This window comes from Gymnogyps californianus, chromosome 27 (genome assembly GCF_018139145.2).
Source record: "Gymnogyps californianus isolate 813 chromosome 27, ASM1813914v2, whole genome shotgun sequence".
NCBI lineage: Eukaryota > Metazoa > Chordata > Aves > Accipitriformes > Cathartidae > Gymnogyps > Gymnogyps californianus.
This window is the reverse complement of record NC_059497.1, coordinates 2,749,287-2,775,810: the sequence shown is the minus strand read 5'-3', so window position 1 is coordinate 2,775,810 and position 26,524 is coordinate 2,749,287. Positions and strand designations below refer to the sequence as shown.

The window sequence follows — 26,524 nt, the reverse complement described above, 5'->3', positions numbered from 1 at the left end:
CAGAAGAAAGACACCCAAGCTATGCTCCTTTCCAAAGCACTGGCTGGAAGCAGCTGTTAAATAAGCTGCATCTTTGCTGGATGATGAATCCTGCCTTAGAGGAACTGAGATACTAGAGATGGAGAAGAAGGAAGCCATACACCTGTCTGCAAAGAAACATGGAAGTGATCCTGTAGGACTGGGAGAACTTTGATTCTATTGCATTAATTAAAAAAAAAAAAAAAAAGAGATCATCAAAAGAATAGTAAGAAAGTTTTCCATTCAGATCTCAATGACAGAACAGGGCAAACATGGCTATCTCATTTGCTTACCATCATCCCAGGTTTCTGTGTCTTCACAGGTCTTGCCCTTCTCTCCCTTTAATCTCTCTAAAAGCTATTTTTCTTTCTGTGTCACACTTCTCTAGAATTTTTATTGCTATTCACAGCACCAGGAGTCAGGAAGGACGTATTCTAGAACCAGCCAAGGCATCAGCTCCTTCGCTTCTGCTATTCCCAAACAAAATAAAAAATATTAATAGTGAGTGTACATTGATAACATTGTGATGAATTCACCTCCTAATCAGCCTCACTATCTTAAATCCTAGGGATGACTTTGACCTGAATGTTAAACATTATTCCATGATGAACCCTACCAGATCTCATTATTGACAATTCTGTGTCACTCCCAGCCCCAGCAGCTCAGGAGACTTACTAAGGGGTCACTGGCATTCAACAAATCACTTGTTTAACAAGGGAAGAATGGAAGAATTGCCTGGGGTCAAGACACACAAATATCATTGGAGACTTTCCCCAGCAGTGGTCCTAGGCAGAGTCCCCCCCTTTTTCCACATGGTAGAGTGAGTGCTCAAATTTGATGTAATGAGCACTGTCAGAATGGGATCAACTACCGAGGATGATCTATTACCCCGCCTTACTCCCTTTTTTTAAGGAGCTGAGAAACCTCTTCTGGAGTGGATTTAGCTGTCACTTGCCTTCATTTTTATAGGGGAATTTTTCTCTTGTAGAAGCCTAAACATGAGAGCTGGAAAAGATCAGACAGCCTTGCCACCAGAATGAACACAGGACTGCTTGTTACCATGCCTTCTCTACAGCAGGGCAGCGCAAAATCACCAGCTGATAGGCCACGGCCACTTCTCAGTAAAATTCAGAAGGAACATCTTAAAGTGCTCCAGCTGCGTACAGAGACAAGACACATGCTGAGAGGTGCACATGATCCAGACAGCATCCGAGTCAGCCTCATGAGGACAAGCGTCCTTGAGGTTCTTTCTCCTTTTCCTGACTTTTATACAGCATTTCTCAACTGTTCCACCACGTGACCCTCAGTTACAAAGAAAGAGAGCAGCTTCTCTCTCATTCAGCTGTAGCAAAAGGGTAGGGCTGCAGGAGTTTGACATCAAGTCTGCTCCTCAGTTAGATGGAGAAGATTCCCAAGAACACAAGTAATTTGTTTCAACTGACTTTCCTTTTATTTTTTTTTGGCCAGGGTAACTTCAGATATATTCCAATGAGGAATGTGCTGTAACTAGCAGCAGGTTGAGTCCAAGTTTATTATCAAGGCTCACTACACACCAGGACAAACTTTGTCTACACTAACAAGTTTTTAACCTGCTATGCATGCAAGCATAGCCCCCTAGAGCAGTTGCAACACGTGCCTAGAGATGGCATTTCCCACCCTTTCCTTGTTGTAGTAGGTCCACGTACTTCAGAGAAAAGCCTGGAGATCAAAGTAAGTTTTGAGAAATGTTGCAATATCAGTGAGGAAAAGGCTTTTTTAAAAAGTATGTTATGCCAACAGCTATTCTGCCAATGCTGCCAGATAGACCAGGTTTATGTTTAAAGCTTGGTTGGTTGTTTTGGTGTCAGCAACGCCTTCAAGCATTTAAAGCCTTGGGAAATTTTGTTTATTTAATTAGTACAGTGTTCTACCATCAGATCAGAGAACTGGTCTCTTCCTTGTTGGGTTTGAACTAAAATGACTGAACGTGCAAAGAGAATAAATCCCTACAGTCTACTTCCCACGCTACCCTCGTTGGGTACATTGGTCTCAGTCGCCGTCTTTCCAGCCATATGGAGTACTGCTTCAGGGGCATCTATATGAAGTTGTACCTAGGGAAGCAATACTGAAGAGGCAGAGAGCTATCCTTCAGCCTGTCAGATTTGCCAGGGGTCAAGTGAACTGGTTTCTCCTCCCCAAATTGTCTTAGGGTCCAAGCTGTAACATGGCTTGGGCCCCTCTTAAAGGAGACTTCACAGTTTCTGTCCTCACCTACACTCAGCACAGCCGTCCAGGAAAGGCCTGGCCAGCGGAAGGCAGAGTCCATGAATTTAAAGCAGACTGAAGGCGTATTTCTGGAAAGAAACAAATATCCAACAAGCTCACCTTAGATCTGAGCCAAGATAGCAATCTTTAGCATTCATATAGCAACTCTCTTTTTCAAAGTGATCTATTCACGCTAAGAATATTTATGTTTGCATTTAACAGACTTGGGAAGATGAAATATAAGAGGTAACACAAGTTGTTAAACTCTGCAACTTGGTCTTTTACACTTAAAAGCCCTTGGTGGTGTGGGGAAAAGGAGATGCAAGAGTGAGAACAAGGACTTGCACCCAAGGATATTTTCTTTTTCCTTTTGGCACCCTTGCTCAACAAAAGAAGGAAATGGGAAAAATGTTTAAAGTCACTTAAGTGGTATTACACATTTAAAGGCACAAAAACAGTTTAATGTGAATGAGACCAAAAGAATCTGACTTCCAAATATGAGACCTAGTTTGCCTTTGAGAAATGTGTCACATATTAGTTTAAAACTAATGTACTGAACTGTTTCTGGGAACAGAACGAACTGTTTCAAATGCAGTATTATAATCAGCAGTGAAGTAACATTTAAAAAATGCCAGTTTAGGGAAAAAGAAATGATGGCTCTATATAATAAATAGGATTATCCTCCAACTATTCCTTCCCTTCATTCATTTCTCAGGAAGTGAAGCAGAAACACAGCGCATGCTTTGGGAGAGACTACAATAATATCCTCTTTATAAAACATTCAGAAGACCATTTAGATAAAATTAAAAGTCCAAGCAGAAAGAGACAATTTTTTTTAAAAATCAGTACTAACTTCATCTGACAAGAAGAGGAGGACAGAAGTTCTCAGACATAAAACACTCCAATTAATCAAAAATGTTTGAAAATGTTTGTAATGAACAAAGCTAACAGACCCCACTGTTAAGGAAAGCCACTAATTGATAATGCTAACCAAAACGTCCTAACAAGGCTTAGTTAGAAATGCTTAAGGAAGAAAGATAGTGTGACAACAGGAAATTTATTGCTGCTGGAACTATTATCTTATCTACTCAAAACACAAATGTTATTCAACCTGAAAGACAGGAGATTATTCAAATAAAACACCAGTCTCTCTTCAAGCTACAGAATTTGCAAGCGAATATAAAGCAAACCCTTGAATATAAACCAAAACTTATCATTTTGAACGGTAAATGAAACATTATTAAGAGACAGAATAGGAAATGGCTTTGACTTTGTGCAAGATTGTTTTCATTTGTTGTCCACCAAAAAATACGCACATGCAGGAGACTAAACTGCAACCACGGTTTAAGGCCAAGGGCTGAATTTGACCTAGAGACTTTAATTCAGCATTGACTTTAAAAAGGAGCTATCCCTTACTGGTCTTTTTCATTCACAGGGGGAGAGTGCATTCCAATGCTTGCCCACAGTGGGATAACAGCACTTGAACTTGACCTGTATCTATGGAAAGAGGAAAAAACCCCAAAACACACAAAACCATTTCCTGGTCTACATAAAACTCTGAAGCTGGAGATGTGTGTTAGCCCAGGATGTGGTTATGAACAAACAAGCAGCACTCCCAGATCACATTCAAAGTCTAACATATCGCATGTTAGAGACGTTTAATGCTTTTCAATCAATGCACGATGAACAGACACAGAACAGACACCTTTCAGAGCTCTACGTTCTCCTTACCCTACACCTCCAGGATAGCCTTTGTACCAACTCCACAGGAGTTTAGGTTATTAGGGATATCTTTCTGTACTTGATTTATCATATTGCATGGTACCTAGACCCCAAATACCAGTGAAAGTAGTAAAAAAAAAAAAAAAAAAACACTGGTCACTTTGTGGTTTGCTACATCAAAACTATACCTAAAAATATACTTTTAAAGTACAGGGAATTTGCTGGGAAATCTCTCCATTTCCACAATTTTTCCAGGTTTCCTTCAACATGCAAGACTGGCAAGAACAGAACAGCAGCTCTTTAAATTAACTTCGTCCCATTTACTGACTCTTTCAAGGCCACCTATAGGGCCAAAACAAGCCGTACTGCAGAAAACAGATCTAATCTTGAATTCCACCTTTTGACTTTATTTTCATCCTATAACCAAATACTACCAAAAGAAACACAAACAGGATATTCCTGAGGCAAATTTCTGTTAGATTAAAACTTGACAGCTAGTATTCTTTGCCAAGAGAATCTTATCCCCCCGGTTTGGCAGCGCTTGCTGTAGTCAGAAAACCCTATGCGTGTCCACTTCTCAGATGCACATCCATTAAATCTGAAAAAAACCCATTTGTTTCTGGTATTAATTCCCTGTAAATACTACTACAAAGCCAATGGGAACTTTTAACTTATGCTGGCAGAGCATCTGCCTACAGGACTGAGCAGTCAGTAGATACACTGGGTTCAAAACAGCAATATTGAGGAGAAAAGCAGCCAGAGGCTGCATCTACTAATAGGATGGTCAAAGACTAGTGGCAGTGGGGAAGAAGAGTAGCTCTTGAAAGAGTTCACAGATCCTAGAATTGCACCATTTCTTAAAGTAAGTAGTGTTTACTTCTGGGGACAAAAGAAGTGCCACACTTGCTAACTGCTAATTAATCCTAACACTGAAGTAGTGTAGCAGTACCTGAAGGTAACTCTACAGCTGCTCCAGATAAAGAATCCATGCAAGACTGCAGCATATACTAATAACTACAGATAGCATAGCAGTGAGGAGAAATACCTGTCAAGGTTAATTGGCTGGTATGTTTAAAAAGAAAAGAGAGGAATGCCATAAGCTGCGTTACTAAACCACTCTGTTCCAGAAGCCTGGAGCATCATTGTCAACAGCAGCATCCAACACCAAACACACCTATGTTACATAATTGCATTTTACCACACTATGGAATAAAATAAACAGAACAGGTAGAGAAGCAGAATCTGCAGCCAGGCACCAGCTTACGGCTGTCAATAAGCGTACGGGATTTTGTGCTGGGCAACAGAGATGGCATTTCACAAAGTACCCCAAACAGCCTCTGAAAACAAATACATTAACCATCCTATGCTGCAACCAGGGGCAATGGCAACCTGGTCTCCCGCCCAATTGTAGCGAGCACCAAATGTCTCAGAGACCACTGTTCCGTTATGGCTGAGCGTGCTGCTGAACTGGGGCAAGTACAAGACATACCAAAATTACTTGCTCAATAAGGTCACAAGCATAAGTGTTTTGCCACACTGAACCCTTAGGAAAACTAGGTCCCTTAGGATCCCCAGAAGCAGCTTCATCCCAAACCCTACCACAAACAAACGCTTCCAGGCGTTCATCCTGAAGAACCACGACTTCAGTTTTTAAAACACAGACGAGCAAAACACAAACGTAACAACAAGATCTACGATTCACCGTGCCCATAACGACAAAACATTGTCAGCCGACGCCGGTTCAGCGCAGCCCTTGACACAGGCCGCGCTGTTCCCCGCCCGGCCCGGCCGCAGGGGCAGAGGAGCGGGCGGACAGCGCGGCAGCAGCCCGCGCTGCCGGCGGCGCGGCCGCGGCGCCCCCTGCTGGCGCAGCGCGGAGCCAGCCCGGGAGGACCCGGCGGGGGAACGGAAACGTGAGCCACCGCGTGTGGAACCGCTGCCCAGCCTGCTGTTGTACACCGCGAGAACCAAGATTCCGCAGGAAATTAAGAGGAAATCTGCTACAATGGGTTTCTTAAAAGCACGAACTCGCTATGCGGCATGACCTGCGGTGCACGGGACAATGCGTGGGGAAAGCGACCTGTACCTGCGTCAGTACATCTGCATTTGAAATGACAAGCGGCTCGCGATGATGTAGCGCACGTTCCTGATGAACACAGTTGTCCTCTTTCATATGATACCCGGAAAGAACAGGCTGTGTATTTACTGTCATTGCTGGGACATATATGGCAAAATAGAAAGCTCTTGGAGGCAAGCGTGACATTGAAAGGCTTTGTCTTGCCTCGTCATTGCTTTTTGTAATTGGTTTTGAACCTGAAAACCTCAACTCACAACTCTCGTGGAACAACCTGTGAAGCCAAGGATTGTGTTCTTTACAGCCAGTATGACTTAATTCTCTAAATCTTCCCCTCAACTCACAGGTAGCAATGGGAAGGTCGTACTTGCCAAACCATTCTGGCCAAAACCTGACTTAGCCTCCTCAGAGAAAGCACGAGCTCTGCAAAGGAATTAATCCCAAAACTATCAGACATCATGAAATACTAACACATTTCTACATCTCACTGACATTCACAAAATAAAAAACCACCACAGAGGAACAGTACCTTTGAATAGCAGAAAAATTACACAAGTCATGTTTATGGGTTATAAAAGCCCTTTTATAAAGCCATTTTTAAACAAAACCAAAAAGTTTACAAAAGAAAATAAAAGATACAGAAGAATGAGTTGCTTAATATATTCCAAAAAGGAGAAAAATAAAAGAGGGGACACAATTCCAACATGCTGAACAATAAAGGGTTCTTTTTCCTTGTGTTTTTTTTTAATACAAAATACAAGCGAAGGATACACATACTTAAAACAGAGCTCAGGAGCAGGTATGCAGTCCTGGGAACCCTTTCAATAAAAGCAAAGCAGGGTTTTGTTAATTTTTTTTTCTTTCTTTGCAGGTACATACAGAGACTGGAATATGTAAAATTAAGTAGCACAAAAGACCATCACACAATTCTACCAATGAATGTTGCATCTATAAATTCACGAACATGGTCAACAGTCATGTTCACTTCAACCCCTTAAAAAAAAAGTGTTGTTTTTATTTTAAATAAAGCATTAATGTTACATTCAGACTTAACTCCTAGTACCATGCGGTAGATCTCAGTATTGTCAAGGTATTGCAAGAGTCGCCAACCCTATTGGGCCCAGTGATGACAGCCATGTCTGCACACACACACCGACCATGGCCCAGCAGCACTGGAACACTGTTTGCAGCTGCCCCTTTTTCTGTCTGCTCTTGAGATTAAACAAAATTAAAAAGGGATGGGGAGGGGAACTGCAAAGAGCCCGATTTTTAGAAAAGCTCAACAGGGGATTGCAAATACTCAAGACAAATATTCATTGCATACCATATAATGATGCCTTGCTGATAGCCAAAGGCCCAAGGCCCTACCTGGAGTCTCCTCCTCTACCTTCAAAGTGATTATTCAGGGTTTGCTGTGACATGATGTTCATGGTTAAACAAAAATTATGTAGCTCTTATTTACAATTTTTTGTAATAATTGCTTCTGCAGGAAAAAAAAAAGTAAAACTCACAAATCTTCAGAACACAAAGGGAATAAGATGTCAGACACTCCCATGCGCGCACTCACACCCGCGCACTCGCACACAAAATACTTCAGGGGCTTTTACACACATTATTCTGGCTTAAGCTGATTGAGTATTTCTCCATCCCACCCACTACCCCTCCCAAAATATATATATAAAAAACCCTTGCCCCAATATACAAAGCATATGCACAATGGTGTTTTGCAGTCACACTGAGCATGCTCAGACCGATGGACCCACTCGATTCACCGCGGCTGAAGGGGGCAGGCAGTCTAGAGAGTCATTTCCAATAGTGGTTGATACACAGAGTCAGCACATGGTGAGAACTTGACTAGACTTAAAAATATTTGTGTTTTGTTTTTAATATAAAGAGTTCAATGAAAAGACATTCAAGTGCCAGTCATCTACTGAAGTGGGAAGTCTAAAACGAGGATACACTTGATTTGGGGAGGTCTCGAAAGGACACTGTCATCTTTCAGAGCTCTGATGTTCCTCATAGTACTTTAAAAAAAAAAGTCATCTTGGACAGTAAGAACAGAATAGTTAGTTTTGCTTCCTAGTTTCATTAGCACAACTTGTTTTTAAACCTCCCAAAACTGTAGGAAAATATTCAAAGTTCAGGGAAAACTTTCTATTTGATCATATACATATAGAATATATAACTTCCACATATAGATGTGACATCCCCCCCCCCCCCCCCAACCTAACATAACCTATATGCCAGCAACTATTTTGTGACAGTGTCCCTTTGAATATCTCATCTGCTTACATTTTCATATCCTGCCTCCTCCAACAGATGAACGTCCACTTCTCAAACATTTAACTCACGGATCAGTTTGTAGTTTTTAAGAACCATGTGTTCAACAATATGATCTGTTATAAAAATAAACACTTCACAAACAAATTACATAAAGCAAAGCACCAGTTTCTACAGCTCAAAAGCTTCCAGCATGTTACAGTTTACTTCCCTCCCTCCTTAACCTGGGTGCCTCTGTCTATTGTACCTTTGTGACCATCACCAGCGGAAGGGAAAAAAAAAAAAAAAAAAAGGAAAAAAGGAAAAAAGGAATTCAAGCACATCTTCTGCCACTGCCCTGGTAGTCCATCACCTGCGGATGTAGCCATGTGGTGGCACAGGAGCTGAGCACGCTCAGAGCCGTTACCTGGCATTGGTGAGGTTGCCTAGCAGAAGTCACCCAAGGTGTGCTGCTTCTCTCCCCACATACTCTTCTGCTTTGACGAAGTTAAAACAACAAAATTAAAAGCTTCTTCGCTGCCCCATTTCTAAGTCTTGCTCTCACCCACAATCCATTCTGAAACCCATTTAGCTTGGCATGTTTGGCATTCTCATGCTGATCAAACTGAAACTGAAGCAAATAATCTTTAGTATGACATTCCAACTGAAATAGCAAATTTTTACCGATCAAGCCTTATGGCCAGTTAAAGGCAGTACTATTGGCATGTAACTGCAAAACTGGATGTGGTGGTGTGGATTCAGAAGCAGAACGCATGAAAGGACATATAATGGAAGTTAGCTATGAACTACCATTTTAAGAGTAAGACCAGGGCAGGGCACTAAATTAACTGAACTTTGGAATAAATCCATTTACCTCTCTGCAAAGGCTCCAAAACTACAGCTGCGTAACAGAAGACAATCTTTTCAAAGCCTTCTTCCGTGAATGAAACTTTCTGCTCCGTGAAGAACTATTCACACTCCTAAAGAAAGGCATTTTTACAGCTTTCCTTCAAGAAATCAGAATGCTTAATACAAATTAATGAAAAAGGACATTTAAAAATGTTAAGCCTGCCACTACTGAAAAATGTTGTGTACTAAAAAAAAGTATTAACCTTCACAATTTTCTTCTGTCTGTAGAAATGTAAACTGCTGTATTTCTAACAGAGTGACCAAGAGACCATTAGGGCTTAGTGTTTGCACAAATCAGCAAAACAGTAAGATATAGAAAAAGTTACAAAATCCCAGAAGTAGTACAGGATTTACATAGTGTTTGGGTTGTGACAAACTCAAAGACAGGCATCGTGCAGCCTGTAAGAGCCATGAGAGATGAACATATGAGAAAGCAGAACAGTTTTGTAAGATAAAGGGCCAAAATTGCCAGGCATAAAATAATGCAGTCCAAAACCTGAACTGAGAACAACGGAAACATACTTTTCACAGCCTTAACTTTAGTTAACTGTGTTAGAAAAAAAATCCAAAAATATATTTTAAGTGGAACTTACAAAATACACTCTTCAGAAAAAATCTGGTCTAGCGGGTAAAGAAACAGCTGTTTGACCAAATCAGCTAGAGGTATTCTACATTTAAGTAATCCTTGTACCTTTTAATACCAAAAAAACCCTAAGAACCCAATAGACAAGAATAGCTTGAAACATAGTCTGGACTGAAGGGGAACAACTATGTGGACCAGACATTTACAAAAGTGTATGCTACCCCCAAATTTAATCCAAATGTTTTTTAAAACTTGGCCATTTATTTTCCCATATTACCCAAGAAGCACTGGACTAGGAGTGGAGGGAATGCAAGAGACTCTGCTCTCCCAGAAATCTGGAAGGTGGGAAGAGGTGTGGGAGAGGAGAGGGGATTACGTTCGCTTCTTTTTCAAGACTGATACTTCACTCCAGCCTTAAGCTGTTCTGCAAAATTAAACCACTTTAAAAAAAAAAAAAAAGATTTACAATGGCAACACCGATCATCTTTATTGTAACGGCAACAGTAGTTTCATTATAGTAAAGAATGTTAGAGAACTTAAATTTTTATAAGCCAAGGTAAAGTAATTTACCAGCCTCAGTAAAATCCATGGCTATGAATCACACAAGACAATCACTTGGCTGTTACATTACCGTTCCACATTTTAGGCTCCACACTGTGCTCAGCATCTTCAGGCTCCCTATGCCATTCAGCCAAGTGTCCTTCCTGGTCGTATTAGTGTATCACATCTAAAAGCTCTCTAAAATCCAAACAGGATTAAAAATCTGGTAGCATGTGCACCAGAAATCCAACTAATTAGCTGCCTTATGTTACCTTCAAGAGGCTGGTTACAAAACGTGTAGTTCTGTGACAAAAAAACAAGATGCAAAGCTTGTCAGCTATAAGATAACTGTGAGCGACATACAGAAAGCACAAAGGGTTTAAGAAAAAAAAAGAAAGAAAAATGGCAGGTCCAGTTTTCAATATTTCCACCAACAAACATGGCAGCAACCTCTGTATTAGGGTTTGAAAAACCAAGGCTTGTGTACTTTAATTAAAGTTTAAAAAAAGGATATGGCTGCTTTGATAAAAACACATTAAAATGCCACCACACACATCTCAAGTGTCTTGCATTTAGAGGGACATCCTGCTTTTATTATAAAACGACAGCCCTGCTACACTGCTTCCAAACTCCACTTCTTTCCACCTTCATCCTTTCATAGTGTTCCCTATTCAGCACTTCTTAGGCTTAGGGAGCAGAATGATGACCAACAGTTAGAAGCAGACACGTCGATGTGGGAGCAAAGCCTCCCACACTGTAGGATGGAAGGATGAAGAAATGGAAGTGGTATCGTGGTGATGTTCACTATCGATGGAAGTCTGCTGTCCAACACTGTAGCTGGAGAGGCTGAGAGGTATGACTACATAGCCTTTCTGAGGACAGATGGAGGGAGAGAAGAGAAACACTTAAGCGTGACTCATGGGATCCGAGACTGACCAGAGCATTACAGGAATCCTTTGCTTCACATTTATAAAAGGACATCCCTTGACCCAAAAGCTAACGAATTTAGTTTTACACTACCCATTAATTTTTCTCCTTGGAAAAACTTTAAAGACATTTTCCACAATACCAAATGGAAACCAGAGTTTAAAAAATTGTTTTCAATTTCTCTTCCCTATTCTGCCCATCTATAGCCAACCTTGGAAGAAATAAAATAGAGTTAATGGATGTGAGAAGCTTGTAGGTTGTATATCTGAATTTGTATATAATGAACTGCAATTTGCCTAAAGCAGAATAGTATTCTATCCAGCAAAGACAAAAGATCTCGCATCCTAATTGGAGGGTCTTTTCTAAATAAAAGACAGTGGACCATCTACAAGTCTCTTGATTGCTTTCCATGAAAAACATGCCTGAATCCAAGAAACACAGGTTTCCTTCCCATGTTTCCTCTTCCTCAATTGGAATTCGTATCAACTACATTTTTTTCTGAGAGTGAACTTGTATCAACAAAAGTCTGTTAAAGCATAGGTTCATTTTTTCCACATATTCAAATACAGAATAATAGTTTTAAAGAACTCTTACCAGCACTGGGAAATCTATTCTACTTAACGATTTGTAAGTATGGTTTCCACGTATCAGTCTCAAACCTTATTGCTTCACAACTGCAGTATCCCTTGAAAAAAATATATATTTAAATGGTCTGTTAATTTGTCTCAAATGGCTTTCAGATTTGGTGGGGGAGGGAGAACGGAATGGCCAACAGAGAACATTGACTTCAAAATATTACTGTATAAGGGTTTCCTCTTATTAAAAAAAGGATACACTGTATTAAACAGCTGAAAGTAAAGACAGCATTCAAAGCCCATGAGTCAAGCCACAGCCAAAACCGTGTTCTACCCCTAAGTATGTTTTCTTTTCCTTTTTCTTTTTTTTCTTTTTTTTTTTTTAAACAAAGATTTCCTCAACTGCCATTTAATCTTCACCAGAGGGTGCTTCATCTTCAGATCCCTCATCCCCTGACTTCTCTGGTGGAGGGCTGGCTGATTTTTTCTTTTCTGGGGGACTTTCAGGCTCTTCATCCTCTTCTTTGGGGGATGGGGTCTTTTCTTTTGTTGCCTTGGAAGCTGTGGGGCGGCCTGCCTTCCCTTTGCCTTTCACTGGACTGGGGGTCACTGAAAAAAGAAAAAAGCTTATAAAAGTTATGATCAGCAATAAAGACAAAAAAGTCATATGGCTTTATACAAACAGGATTTACAAGACACTTCAGTAGCAGGTTTCATTTTGCTTTGACCATACCACACACATGGTGTTTTTTGCACTCCATATTAGTAAAGCTGAACTGAAAAGTTAGCTAGCAAGATTTAAAAACTATTTAATTGCAAGTCCTGACTAATTACTGGATATGACATCATAAATTAACATAGCTAGCCTCTTGTCAAACCAGTACATAGATCCCTATTATGATTTTAGACTTCCTGCAGAAATGCATCAGATTTTCCTTTGGTTCAGATTTCTCCACCTTCCTCTACCCTGAAAACATCACAAAGTCCGTGAGTCCCAAACAAAGCCACAAATTATATTATTTGGCTATGATACATAGAAAGTCAGACTGCAGCATCTCAATAGGGAAGGTTTTGCAATCTATGCAGTTTTTGCCAACGAGACATAGATACTAACTCAATCTCTTATGTAAGAATTAAAGTCACCTTATTATTTCATAGTGCTGCTTTAAATCACGTTACACGAATTAGCCCTTCAACATTATATGTGAATGCCTACTGACCCCATGATTTCTACCGAGTCTTCTATAGTAGAAAAATAAAATAATAGCCTCTAAAGCAAACTGCGTAACTTTCTTTGCATAGACTCACCTGTAGCCTTTAGCCTGGGCTTTGGCATTTTCTTTTCTTTCCTCTCTGGCTTGGATTTCTTGGAGACCTTTTTATTTTTCTTTTTTGAACTGCCATAGTCACTATCATCATCATCTTCCATGAGGAAGTCTTCATCGCTTCCTGAATCTGCTGAAAGCACAAAGAAATTTAAGTTTTTGGAAAAAGGGAAAGGGAGCAGAAGATACAGTTGAGAGATCTACAAGTTAAACTGTGGAGACAGGAAACTAGGACTCTGTGACCTTATGAGCTTCCATCTATCTGCTATGCTAAAGAAATGTGACAGAGCAGAAGATTTTACATTGGTAAGGATAAAGCACTACTATGACGAAACAGGCAAGTGTTCTGAGGTCCTCAAAATACACTCCATCTCCTTAATAAGTAACCTATCTCAAAATAAATCTCTTGACAGAGAGAAGTTAAGTGATCTTTTCAATGGTACTCTTACTCCATTCTGAAATCACGTTTGCACTCCGTATTTCAGGAACTTACTGCGGTTCATTACCAGCTGAACCTGTCTCCTCTTATGAAACAAACTGTCCTACTTTGATCAATCAAGGATAAAGTACTTTTACATCATCTGAAAGTAGCATCAATGCCTCAAAACCAACAGAATAGCAAGAAGCAGCAAAAAGCATTAAGAACTTTAAGATAATCCTTTAGGGCTGCTTTTAAAGACATACATACATCTTTGCTGCAAACTTCAAACAAAAAATTCTAGATGTGAAAAACGTAAGCTTGGTCTGTTGGACAGATACGCAGTAATAAGTTACTGAGAAGGACAACTTATGTCTTCACTGTCACACTCAAAAAGCAAACTGTGTTCCTTTTGCTGTCTGGCCAGACACATAAACTCATGTCTGGCACTATACCCATGTCACATTGATTTTAACGTTTTACAGTCCCATTTACTCACTCTCCTGGAACTGTGCCTCATCATCCTCTTGTTCTTCCTCCTCACTACCCACATCATCCATAAGCATCTCTCGTTGTTTAGAAGCTGCTTTGGATGCTGCCTGTCGTTGCTGACGCACATTTTTGTGGTCTTCTTTCTCGTCTTCACTGTCCTCTGCAGCAAAAGTCACCAAGTTATAATGAAGATACAGAATACAGACCACCTAACTGTCTTGAGGTAGCATGTGGGCAAGACAAAGGTCAAGTAATTCATAAGAAAGTTAATCAAGACACTTGCTGAATAACTGAGCTGTGAGGAGAACACAGTCACATTCAACCTAATAAGCACGTTTCTGTAGTCACCCAACAATGATCCTGTGCAGTATCTTTCAGTGCAAAGACTAGCAACCCTTTTTTTTTTACCTGCAGGCCTTTTCCTGGATTTGGAGGCTGCTCTCTTATTCTTTTCTGGTTTAGCCTTTTTTCCTTTTTTGCTTTTTTGAGAGCTCTCATAGTCACTGTCAGCTTTGCCATCATCTGCTCCTAAGTCATCATCTTCACTGCCAAAATCTTCATCTGGAAGGAAAAGGTACAAATATGAAGTTTCTTCTATCATTCTGAAATACAGACAAGAACTCCAGGGAAGAGATTAACATACACCTATCTACCTGTGAAGACAAACTTTACAGCAGCATCATGTGACACACAAAAATGTTATCCCAAAGCAAGGCCAGAAGCAACAGCAGCAAAGGCAGCATCCAGCTTAAGATAAGTGTATTAGAAAAGTGCATGCTTCTCTAGTCAGAACAATTTCTTTCCTATGTCAAATCCTACTCCTGTAACTCTTACAAACTGCTCTTTATTTTGAAGATACACTATCAGTACAATGTAGTTAGTTACCTGCCGAGTGTGAATCATCTTTCTTAGTCTTCACATCTTTTTCTTCTGAATCCTCACTGAAAATGAGATAAAGACAGGGTTTGATTGCTGTTTTAACTTCTATTTCAGTCACTGCTGTATGGAAAATATCAATTTTCATAGAGCAAACTGATCTCTAGGCTGGGAACATGCACTTTTCCTGGACATTACCATGTTATACTTCAGGATTACTCAGGTGTATATGTAGTTATGGTTGGAAAGATAATGTTCAAACTCTGAATCACATACAAACTTACATGGAGTCAAGTGAATTGACCAGGAACTAATTAGGTCGATATGAACCATGCACTTCACTCTGAAACCTACCAATAATCCGGATGTCTTCCATTTTATAGTTAGAATTTTAAAGTTTTATATGCTAATGCATGGCTGAGTCTATAAACGGAATAAAGTTTTATTCTGAATAGATTTATAATCATCAATTGTCTTTATGCCATTGTCTTCTTTGGACTCCTTCATTCTGTGTACATTGCTGTAGAGCACTTAACTAGCACATATTTGGTCTACAATCTCTCAAATGATCTGATCTCTGATGGAGTTTCACCGCTCCCTTCTAGTGGCTGCGGACCTCATCAGAGGGTATCCTTATCAAGCAGGTACTAATGTTCTGTTCTTATCCAAACCGCCATCATTAGTCATTACCACTGTCCGGAGAGGGTTCTCCTTCCGGCATGTAAGAACACGCACTCCAATCACAGAGTAAACAAATGTTTTAAACAGGAATGGTGAATACTCTGTTGAGGGCCACTGATGGACAACATGTGCTTCAGGAATGGCTCAACGGCAGAGTTTGCCAAGGTCAAGAAATCCAATAGATCAAGTTTGGCAGTTGGAGCTGACACACAACATTTCTCAAGAACTCTAATAGTTTAGATAACTTGTCGCATTACAGCCCCTCAGGCCCGTATGTTTTCAGTCTTATACAGACAACTGAGGATTTCAATCACTTAAATACATGAGTTCGTTTTACATGCAAGCCCTCTGCAATGTTTGTGATAAACATAGAAATGTTCTTACATACTTAAAAATCCCCGAAGCTAACAGGACATCAAGGTCAACTATTTAGTTGCTTTGGGAGCTGCCTAGCCCAAATTCTTTATATGTCAGACCCAATAAATCTTTGATTTCAGGTGTTACAGGCATTTGCCAGGGTGAAAATAGTCTCTCCCTCAGTTCACAATAGCAGGTGCACCACACAAATATTCCCATGCCTACATTCAGCTTTCAACTTATAGAACAGGAGCACAATGGGGAAGCCTCTTAAGCATACCTGCTGGTAAGTTACCTATATTCCAGCAAACAGTGCAACAGAATAGAGACACACCTTGGGCTTACAGAGTAAGAACCAGCTGGCAGAACTTCCATCCCTGAAGCTGATGTCTGTCATGAAAGCAGTCAATTGACTCAATAGGTCTTATGGCAATCATTTGCTGACCACAGTTATTGTAAAAAGGAAGGTACTTTCACTCTACAGGAAAGACTTTCACTATTCAGTAGGGCATCACTTACAACCGAGTCCTTTCACACTGCTGGAGCAGCTCAGTTATCAAAACAAGTTTGTTTATGAATTAGACAAAACCGGAAATGAGAAAAGAACCACAAAACTAACAAATGGCCCCTACTCCTAACTGCCATTGTACCGTCCCATTTAATCTTTAACCACAGGAATGCTCTGAGCATACCAAAAAAACATGGAAAATGAAACGCATCTTGCCACTAACTTACCTGGATAATTGTACTAGTTGCCAATTTTTGTAACTCGGATCATATTCCTTCCCATTCCAATTGTCTAGCTCTGGAAAGCTATTTTAATGACGAAGTACTAGTGACAAGCACTTTACACATGATTTCTCTGTCTACTCAGATAAGAAAGAACCACCTCAATGTCCAAGCTGGTTATGCAAGCTTTGTGATTGAGAGCTCTGTATCTTACACTGCAGGCCTTGAATCCCACTTACAATCATTCCTCTTAGAAGATACTGCTCCCCACATACAGGACAAGGTTTGGAGACATGTTCGTAACAGATGAAGTGCTTCTTTTACCTGTCCTCCTGAGAATTCTTCCCAGATCGCCTCTTATTTTTAGCCTCCCGGGGAGACGAACGGATTTTCTTGGATGGGGGACCTGAATCTCTTCCATAATCTTCATCTGGACGGGACAGTACAAAATGGTTTTGAATCAAACTCCTAGTTCCCAGCAAACTGACTTCCTCAGCTATAACTTAAACTGACCATTTCATGCACATCAAAAAGAAGCCCTTCAAGAAAAAAAAAAATCACAAAGCTTCAAACAAAACTTTATAGAAGCAAAGTCCTGTCTTAAACTAGTGATTTACCTTTTCTTCTGCCAACAGCACAATAAAAATGCCGCATACAATCAAGTCTGACACCGGAGTATTAGGAAACATACAAAAAGCCTCACAAGAGGACACAGTATCTCATTTTACAGCTAGTCAGAAACAGAGTTATTATGTAAACCTATTAAAAGTTAACATCCATACGTATTTCTACATGCTTTTAACAGCAAACACTTTATTTACTGTCCTGATGGGAAAAAGTATGTCATTACATAGTAGTTTACAGCATAACTTTTTACAACTATTACACAATACCTTATACAATATGAGTAACAGGACGGCAATTAAGTACTATGCATATTTGTTTCCATTAATTATCAGTGCAACCTCATGTAGCCAACAGTAGCAGTATGTCTAAGAACACAAAACATATTCCATATGGCTTCCAGAAATATTTCATTAATTCACACAGAACATAAAGATTTTTTTTAGATGCAATTCACAAAAATGCCTGACATTATGGGATTAACTAGAGTCCACTAAAATAAATTGAAAACATATTTTACTGTAGAAAAAAGTGGCATCAGGGAGATTCTGCCACAGAACATAACACAGACCAAGGAAGAAGACAGTTGCTGCCAACAGCCTCAAGGCACTACAACAATACAAGCATTAAATAATAAGATTTCTATCACCATTGTTTGTTTAATACAAAACATATGAGAATCATTATATTTTCAAATACTTATTAACAGTTCAGAGACTGAAGAGCAGAAACTCCTTAGAATTTAAGATGTGACTAGAAGCAAAACAATTAATATGCAAAGCAATAAATGAACTGCTCTAGCCCAAGAATATTATATTATTAAGAAAAAAGTCATTTACCAGCATCATCTGATTCCTGAAACTGGGAGTAATCGACCACCTTCCTGTTCCTGTTAAAAAGCAGGGGGAAAAAAAAAAAAAATATAAATTAGCAATTCATAATCTCAGAGATACAAAAGCTTTCTTCAAGTAATAAGAAAGTGTCATATCCTTGCTTCCAGTGCAGGATGTGTAGCCCAAGAACACCCCAAGAAAACTCTCATAAATAAGCCACCTACACCTTGAAGAAATGAACACACAGTATATTCTAGCATTTTCCTAAGAAGCTATACTATAATAGACTGGATTATATTTTCAGAATCTGAAAGTGCTTTTTGATAAGTAGCACTCTCTTACGGCTCATGACTGCAGTGAGGAAGAGCCATCTTAACCTACGCTACGTGGTTCTTTCATTATTAAAACTATAGATCTATCATTATATATCACTATACTAGTGAAAGCACTATTTTAAAGAATGCATCAGCCTGAACTTTAAGCCAGAGCTCCCCCTAACACCCTGTCTCAAAGCTGTGATATTTAAGACTAGGATTCCAGGTATAAAACAAGTACACAAATATTATCATGAATTAGAGAAACATTTCCTAACTGCTCTTTTTTGAATTTCTGCTTCTCACAGCTCAATATAATCATGCTTGCTCTCATACCTTCTCCTCGAGATTCCCCCCCCACCATGTGATCCCTGTTTCTAAGGCATTTTAAGTTTTCACCAGGGCCTTCCAGGAGCTTTCTCAATTAGTGACTTTGATGCTCTAACAAGATGTAAGAGAGCTGTTACAACGCTGAACTGTATCACTAGGCACAACAGTTGAAAGAAGATACGCATTTCACCCAACCTATGTTTTTGGACAGCGAATGAGCATGGACCCATGCCTTCTTTACCTCATCAGCATCTTCTCTGCTCTCTAACCAAAGTGAAAGTAACACAGGCAACGAGGTATCATTAACAGTGCAAATGCAACGGCCAATTCTAGACTAGTTAACTACACAAGCAGCTATTACTGAAACTAATACCTCACTTGCCAACAAAATTAGATCTGTTTCTCTAACTTACCAAAACCTAAAAAACAAAATATAAAGTAATTGTTGGCTATTTTCTCAGCACCTGTCCCAACTACTTTATTGAAAAGACATAAATGCCCTGTAATACAGCTACTCAAGGGAACCAAGACAGCTATGTAACTGAATTATATTTGAGTTCTAGCTGATAATGCCTCAAACTCAGACTCCAAACATCCACCTCTTATGGCTGAGATGCAACGGGAGGAGGCACAGCTGAAAGGCACCAGAGATTCAGACACCCCTCCACACACACTTTTTACAATCCCTCTGACCCAAAGCCAATGATGAACTTGATTTTGCAGTAATCACCATGTGAGCTCACCTCTACAGCTAGAAAAATCAGGTGATGGATTTAAGTGACCTACCCAGCATCACAGACTTGAGGACCGCTGCAAAAAGAAGCCAACACAAGCGCCATCCAGCACACGAACCACAATGCCCTTCCCCTCTCCTGCACTGCAGAGCACGACTGTTGAATTTCACATTCAGTTCCCATAACTGAACTGCACTTTGTGATTAACTTCATGCATTGCTGGTAAGACTGTTTAGTTGAAAGATACCCCAAAAGTCATTGTTGCATTCTGGCTGTTGATCCATTTGAAATCAATTATAAGTCGCCCTCCTGTACAAGTACGTCTATTCATGGCTTACAGCAGCAGCCTCCAAAAGATGAAGGAGCATAATTATTTTATTTCAATCCTACACCAAGCCTCTTAAATTCCAAAAAAACCCCCCAACCCCTCAACAAAAAAACAAGCAAATAAAAGGAAGGCAAGACCAGTCATTAGATTTCTATAGGTTGAATCCCATCCAAGCTTCAGAGTACGCGTGAGTGGAACAAAGTACAACAGCAATGTGCTACAGAGCACTGCTCACTCACTTGCAGTCTGAATAGGGTAAAATACCAATTTAGGAATACAACTATTGGCAATGCTTGTTATGGTGTACTGTCCAGGGACTCAAATTCCCGTTCCAACAGGTAGTCTTCCTGAAGATTGCCTCCTGACCCATCTCACATGTGAAAACACTAATTTTATTCTGATAAGCATCTGAAGAACAATAAAGTTATAAATAAGACATTTGATTTGGTGTAAGTATCACGTATTAGGTTTTTTCCTCACAAAGTGTAAGCGGGGGGGTGGGGGAGTAGAATTGCCATATATTCTGTTCTAGCAGTTCTGTAAAACAATGGTTTCTGACATCACCTATCTAACAAGCAAGACGGAAATTGCAATATTGCCACCTTGTAGTAAGCTGGTCATACACAGCTTCATCTTGCTTATTTCAGTCAAAGACCCATACTAAATCAGGTACTGAAAATGTAACACAGTCAGATAAAACATTAACCAAGAACATTGCCCCTAAGGAAAACATCGTTCCTCTTTCTAAGCACTGTACCCTATGTTTTCAGCTAGAAAGTAAATCCTGCTAGGCTCTCAATTACCTGGTCAACAGGAGTAGTGATATTTGTATCCAAAAAAAAAAAAAAAATCACTATGGCAGAAGAAAACAAGAGAGAAGGCTGTTTGGCTTGCTTTATCTTGTTTTGCAGGACAAGGAGAAGGGCGGAGGAAAGAAGGAATATCTACACTGATATTACTGAAGATAGAAACTTGCAAGTCTTCCCAACAGAACTAGAGAAGCTCACAAGGGCAGAAACGTCAAACTATTCTTGCATCTGCCATTCTCCTCACTCTATACTCATCATTCACCCCATTTAGATCAACTTATGTTCTTCTTTAGAACTGTCAACAGCACTGATGTGCAATGCTTAATAACTATGAGTTTGCAAAGAGACACCGCATCTTTTATTACACCAAGGTGATAAAAACATAGTAGATAAGTTCACTGGAGTTAAGAGTCAGAAAAAAAATATTGCTGGTTTTATCAATGAAGAGTATCTCTTTGCCACTAGCAAAAACTAGAAGATGTTAAGGCAAGCGACCAGACATAAAAATAAACTATTTGTTAAATTCAGTCAGGCTGAGCATAAAAAGACAGTCTAATAGACATCTGGGATGGATATTGTTCAATCTGGTTTAAAATATGCCCTGAAATTTTAAGATAACTTACTTGCTAATTCAGCTTAACATTTAAAGTGTGCATGTGAGAAGGAAGTGGGGGACAAAAAGGTATAGAGAGAGGTCCCGATAGCATACGTTTTTAGTAACAGCTGTCAGTCCAATATTTCTGGAATAAAGAGTAACTCATCTAGTAAGTCATCAACATGTTACATCGGAAGCACTTACTTAGCAAAGTAATACTCAAGTAATTTAATAAGAACTCAGAAATGCACAGTAATTCTTACAACACACAGTCGATGCCTACCGAACCGAAATTCTGAAATGATGAAAAGCAATATTAACATTTCAAAGGATCACTAAATGCCTGTACAACTGAATAAGGATTGTATAGTAATACCCCATCTTCAGCTAGTGAGGTCACTAACCCTCAGTCTTTGAAGTCAACATGACAGAATACAAACTAACAATCAGTTAGAAAGCTTTTGGTTTTTTTAAAAGGGAATGCTTAGATCCCCAGATATTTCCACAGGCATTAAAATCCACAGATAAATTCCAAGTTTAAAAAAAAATACATATACTCCTGACAAACAATGCTAGAAGGAGTCTTCAAAAAGCTAGTAACCGATCTCATCATGCACTGAAGAGGAATGTTTAGGTCAAATGATTATCAGCAGCAGTAACAACCTATCCTCTTATACAATATGGCAAGTAAAATGAATGACAGATTAAATGGTTACTGATTTTTTTTTTTTTTTTTTTTTTTTAAACTACAGCATTTAACCAATATAGCCATCAAACTAAGCATTTGTGAAAAAAGTTATGGACCTTTCTCCACATTAAAGGCTTGGTGCAGGTCCGGCACAGAGTGGTCAGTTTCACTTTCTGGTTCTCATTCCAGTTGGTAAAAGGCGTCCCACTTTGAGGTCAACATATTCTTAATAAATATTGCCATTAAAAGCACCACTTTGGTGCCTTTTTTATACACAGATAAGAAAAAAGACAGCTAGGAAATGTTTCTTACAGGTATTTTCAAAGTTGTGCAAAACAAATATGCAGTGCTAGATTTAGGCCTTAAATGAACATTCACTTACAATTATGCATCGGAAGTTGAAACATCGAAGCCTAGTGACAGTTATGTACCTAAAACACGTCACTATGGTGTTAGTCTATTTAAAAATTGGCACAACTGTACTCAGATAAGACTCACCGACTAGAGGTTCCCAATTACAGAGGTCATTGTTTGGGTCTGGACTTGGTGTAACTCCAAACGTCTGTAAGACTAGGCACTGCTCATGGTATCTGCAGAATTTTTAGGGATACACATGACTTGAAACTCCATAAAACAATTAAATGATTTATGCAGCAACAGTTTAAGCAGTCTTGTGCCCATCCTCCATTTGAGCCTAACTACAATTGAAAAGATTTTAAAATACAATATAGAAATGTTCTGATGCAGAGCAGGGGGGAAAAAACCCCAAACCCCAAAACACACACACATACACACAAAAAAATAAATTCTGCAACCTGTGTTGTTCCTGGTATTTTGATTTTTATTGTACCTCTGCCTTGCTCTCTGTTTCTCTTTAGACTGAAAGTTTTCAGAGCAAGGATCATGTCTTTTTACTTATCTGGAAAGTGTCTATAGCTTATCTCTGGACACTACCACACGTTATTACTCAAGTTAAATGCCAGTCCCCAAGGAAGTGTTGCTTTCCTGCTACCCCATGGAAGTTTTCCAGAATTACAATATTTATACTTCACACTGTCCAGGTACAACACTGGCAACAAGACAAATTATATTTAATAGATAAATACGTTTTTTCCTGCAAGTAAAATTTCAAAGGACCATCCTTCCACTGTAGTGCCAATGCAAGATTGGGATTCAAGAGTTACTAATAAAGAAAAATTAAGTACGTAAAGCCTCGAAGCACTGAGATAGATCAATTCTTAACTGGCTCTAATCTTAAAATGAACAAACAAAAAACCCCTGTGATTTCCATACCTGCCCACACCATTTCATTTTGCAATGTCTGCAGGAGAGGAGTACCAGCAAGTGAAAGTGACCAGTGAGGAAAAGCAGAAGCAAAGTCCATCAAATTTAAAGTCAAAATTCTTACTTAAAACACACGAATTCATGCTGTATATAAAAATAGTGGCTCAAAATGTTTTATTTCATTTGTATTCAAGAACAGACAGGGATATAATAATGCAGCCACCAGCTCCAAATGCTCTTTGCAGTACTTCAGAGGAGTTAGCCACAAGATGCAGAGGTTCAGTAACTGTAGGTTCCTTTACTTTTTACTTCTTGCCATTTTCTAACAATAGTGCAGATACCATCATTATCCACCCAGGAGAAGTTTAATTGTGTAGAAAGTACTTGGCTCTAAGTGCCAGGCACATGAAGCCTGTAAATACCGGGACATTATTACTACTTCTTAACAATTTTAAGAAACTGACTTCAACAGCCAGACTCAGTCTTAAGGCAGTCTTCTATCCACAAGTGGATTAGAAACTAGCAATGTATGTTGGATTTTATTAAGTTCATTGTTTTAGGTGCGTATATATTCACTAGAAACTAGCAGACATAATAAATTAATTCAAAGACCACTGAATAGAGGAAAACCTTTCCAACACTAAATCTTACTCTGATGAGGAACCTTTCACCAGACTTCCACATTACCAACAATAAGCTAAGATATCCAGAAAAAAAAATGTATACAATTTTTAAAGTTTTGAATTTAAATCTATTAGGAGAGTTCTCTAGTTACTACCTAGTAGAGCAATATAATGTCCTAGCTACTGAATGTTTACATTTTTTCCCCTGAAAGGGCTATTAAATACAGCTAGATAGTGGATTGCTAGATCTAGACTTCACACATGCCAAAAGGTTTTCTGCTTACTAACAGGCTGCTGGACTTTGGCACTTAATTTTCCTGTAGACCAGTGCCTGTCAACTGAGGGTAAGACAAGTCAGATCTTTCACAACACTGCAGGATTGTACAGATTTTTTTTTTAATTATTTTTTAGAAATGGTTGCTTACAAAGTTACTTAATACCAGAAACCTTAGAAGCTATACTTTTAAAGATACAACACTTTCCTTACCTGTAGCAAGACTCCAGTGCTGGCAAGTAAATCACCAGCAGAACGTACACTGAAGTGTCACCCTGAGCAGCAAAGTCACATCACCACTGTATTTCAGAACACAGGCACTGTCATTCAAGATCAGACCACTAGTCCATCTAGTCCAACATTCTGCCTTGCAAAAGGCCAAAGCCTGATGCTTCAGAGCAGGGTATACCCAGTCCTATTAATCCACCTTTTGGACCCAAGACAACTCCCTAAGACTGGAACTTTGAGCTTTATTTACCCTTACCTTTGCATGCAGGAATACACTATTGGTCAAAAAAGAGCTATGAAAAACAACCATTTCATTCATTACTGTGCCAAACCTTCCTACTTGGCAAAGTAGTCCTAGTTTAGTTTCCATTTATTTTTTAAACTCTCATATATTAGAGATATTACTTAACCATGAAGGCTATGACCTATAAATGTATATATTTAAGTTTTATAGCTCCAATTATTTCATACTTATTATTCCAAAAGATCCAAAATACCTAGGATCCACACCCTAGATCAGGCTTACTGGGAATAAAAGTACCACCACTTACTTAAAGTATCTTGAGAATGAAAAACTTTCAGAGCATTCGAAGAATACCTTATGAAGCCTCTTACCTTTTCTATAAAGACATTTCAAATTACAAGTTCACTCTCTGAGTACTTTCCAGAGAAAAGTAAAAAAGATTACACTCCTCCCCCCTCAGCAAACTTTCAGATACATGGCAAGTGCTCTATGCCGTAGATTTTCAAAGTTATCACGATTCAACAACGTAGTTACGATTACCCTGCAACTCCACACTCCAGGTCCAACGCTGTTTAACGAAAGACACAAACACCACGACCTACCTCCTTTACTGTTGGGGAGAATACAGCCCGTTTAGCTAAATAGCCCACGGTTTCCTCCTTCCCCACGACCCCAAATCAGCCCTCTCGGGGGGACGGGGACACACACCAGTAGAAAACCGACCCGGGGAAAGCAGTTAGCTACCAGGCGAGAGGAAAAGGGCGTGTGTGTTCAATGCTGTTCCTACCAGAGGGGGCGGCTCCTCCGAACTCCTCCCCTAAACGTGGTTTAACTTGTACGCACTGCCCCTCTCCTCCAGACCCTCGCTGGTCACGGCGTATTGCATGCGTGTCCCCTCCCCCAACCAGCGTGGTCTGCTCTGCGCCCCCCCCCCCATCCCCGTCCGTCTTCCCCCCTCCTGGAATGGGGTGCAGGGGGCTGCGACAGAGGCCTGCTGGCGAACACCGCCTCTCGCCCGCCCGTTCTGCACGAAGTGGGTCACGCTGGATCGCCGAGATTCAGTTTTCCCGTTACAAAATGTGGGACGCTGTACGCAGCCTCTCTCAAGGCCTCCCCTTTGCACCCCCCCACCCCACCCCCCCCGTAACAGCGCAGCCATACGCGCTGCCGCCTCCCCGCTCCCCCCAGTAAGCCCCGGGCGATGCATATCACCCTACGCCAGGCCAGCAACAAGGCGCGTTGCAAATAAAAAAAAAAAAAAAAATATAAAAAGTTGTAAGGGACAAAAAAAAAAAAAAAAAAGGAAAAAAAAAGGGAAATACAGGCGAGAACGGCCCATGCTGCAACCGCGCGGCCTCCCTGCCCCCTCCGCCGCGCACGCTCTCCTCCCCACGGCCACGCAGCCGCCCCTCGCCCTGCGGGAGCCCCGCCGCACGCCGGCCCTCCAGCGAGCGTGCACCGTCCTCTCCACCCCTCCGCGGCTCGGCCCGCCTCGCCTCGGGCTGCCCCTTCCCCGGGCACGGCCTGCGGCGAGGCCTGCTGCGGGGCGGGCGGGAGGGCCTACACCGCCGGCCCGCCGCCGGGGGCCGGGCCCAGGAGGAGGGAGGGAGGGAGGGAGAGAGGGAGGGAGGCAGCGCTGGCGCCGCGGGTGGGAGGAGAGGCGGGAGCGGGGCCTCCGCGCTCCGCCAAGGACTCACCTGACAGGCCTGGACATTTTCCCCGGCGGTTCGGGCCCGGCCCGGGGAACGTCGCCCAGCGCTGAGGGGAAGGAGAAAAAAAACGGTCGCCTGGTGCGGGCTCGGCGTCGCCCGTCCCCTCCTCGGAGCGAAGCGGGAGCCCTGGGCCCAGCGCCTCAGGCCGCGCCTCCGGAGCCGCCTCTTCCCCCTC

At 40.6% G+C, this 26,524-nt stretch overlaps 1 protein-coding gene across 3 annotated transcripts; it reads right to left on the bottom strand.

Annotated features, from left to right (window-relative positions):
- Positions 1 to 8,300: 8,300 nt before the first annotated feature.
- Positions 8,301 to 26,486, bottom strand: NUCKS1 (nuclear casein kinase and cyclin dependent kinase substrate 1). Of its 3 annotated transcripts, none has more exons than XM_050911293.1 (8): positions 26,335 to 26,485; positions 18,193 to 18,242; positions 17,054 to 17,159; positions 14,972 to 15,027; positions 14,495 to 14,647; positions 14,094 to 14,246; positions 13,160 to 13,309; positions 8,301 to 12,460 (listed from the first exon to the last, which is right to left on the bottom strand). In XM_050911293.1, the coding sequence occupies exons 1-8, from the start codon at positions 26,349 to 26,351 to the stop codon at positions 12,261 to 12,263; spliced, it is 885 nt and encodes a 294-aa protein (XP_050767250.1). In that variant the 5' UTR covers positions 26,352 to 26,485; the 3' UTR covers positions 8,301 to 12,260. The 3 variants fall into 3 exon arrangements, with proteins under 3 accessions (XP_050767250.1, XP_050767251.1, XP_050767252.1); XM_050911294.1 differs by having other exon boundaries at positions 13,160 to 13,306; positions 26,335 to 26,484; XM_050911295.1 differs by lacking the exon at positions 14,495 to 14,647 and having other exon boundaries at positions 26,335 to 26,486.
- Between the last annotated feature and the right edge of the window lie 38 nt (positions 26,487 to 26,524).

What these genes read in the sequence shown, in the direction of transcription:
- NUCKS1 (XM_050911293.1), bottom strand. An exon ending in AGATGATTCACACTCGGCAG is followed by an intron (nt 14,648 to 14,971) that starts GTAACTAACTAC and finishes TTTTCCTTCCAG; the next exon opens with ATGAAGATTTTGGCAGTGAA. An exon ending in GCCCAGGCTAAAGGCTACAG is followed by an intron (nt 12,461 to 13,159) that starts GTGAGTCTATGC and finishes TTCTTTTTTCAG; the next exon opens with TGACCCCCAGTCCAGTGAAA.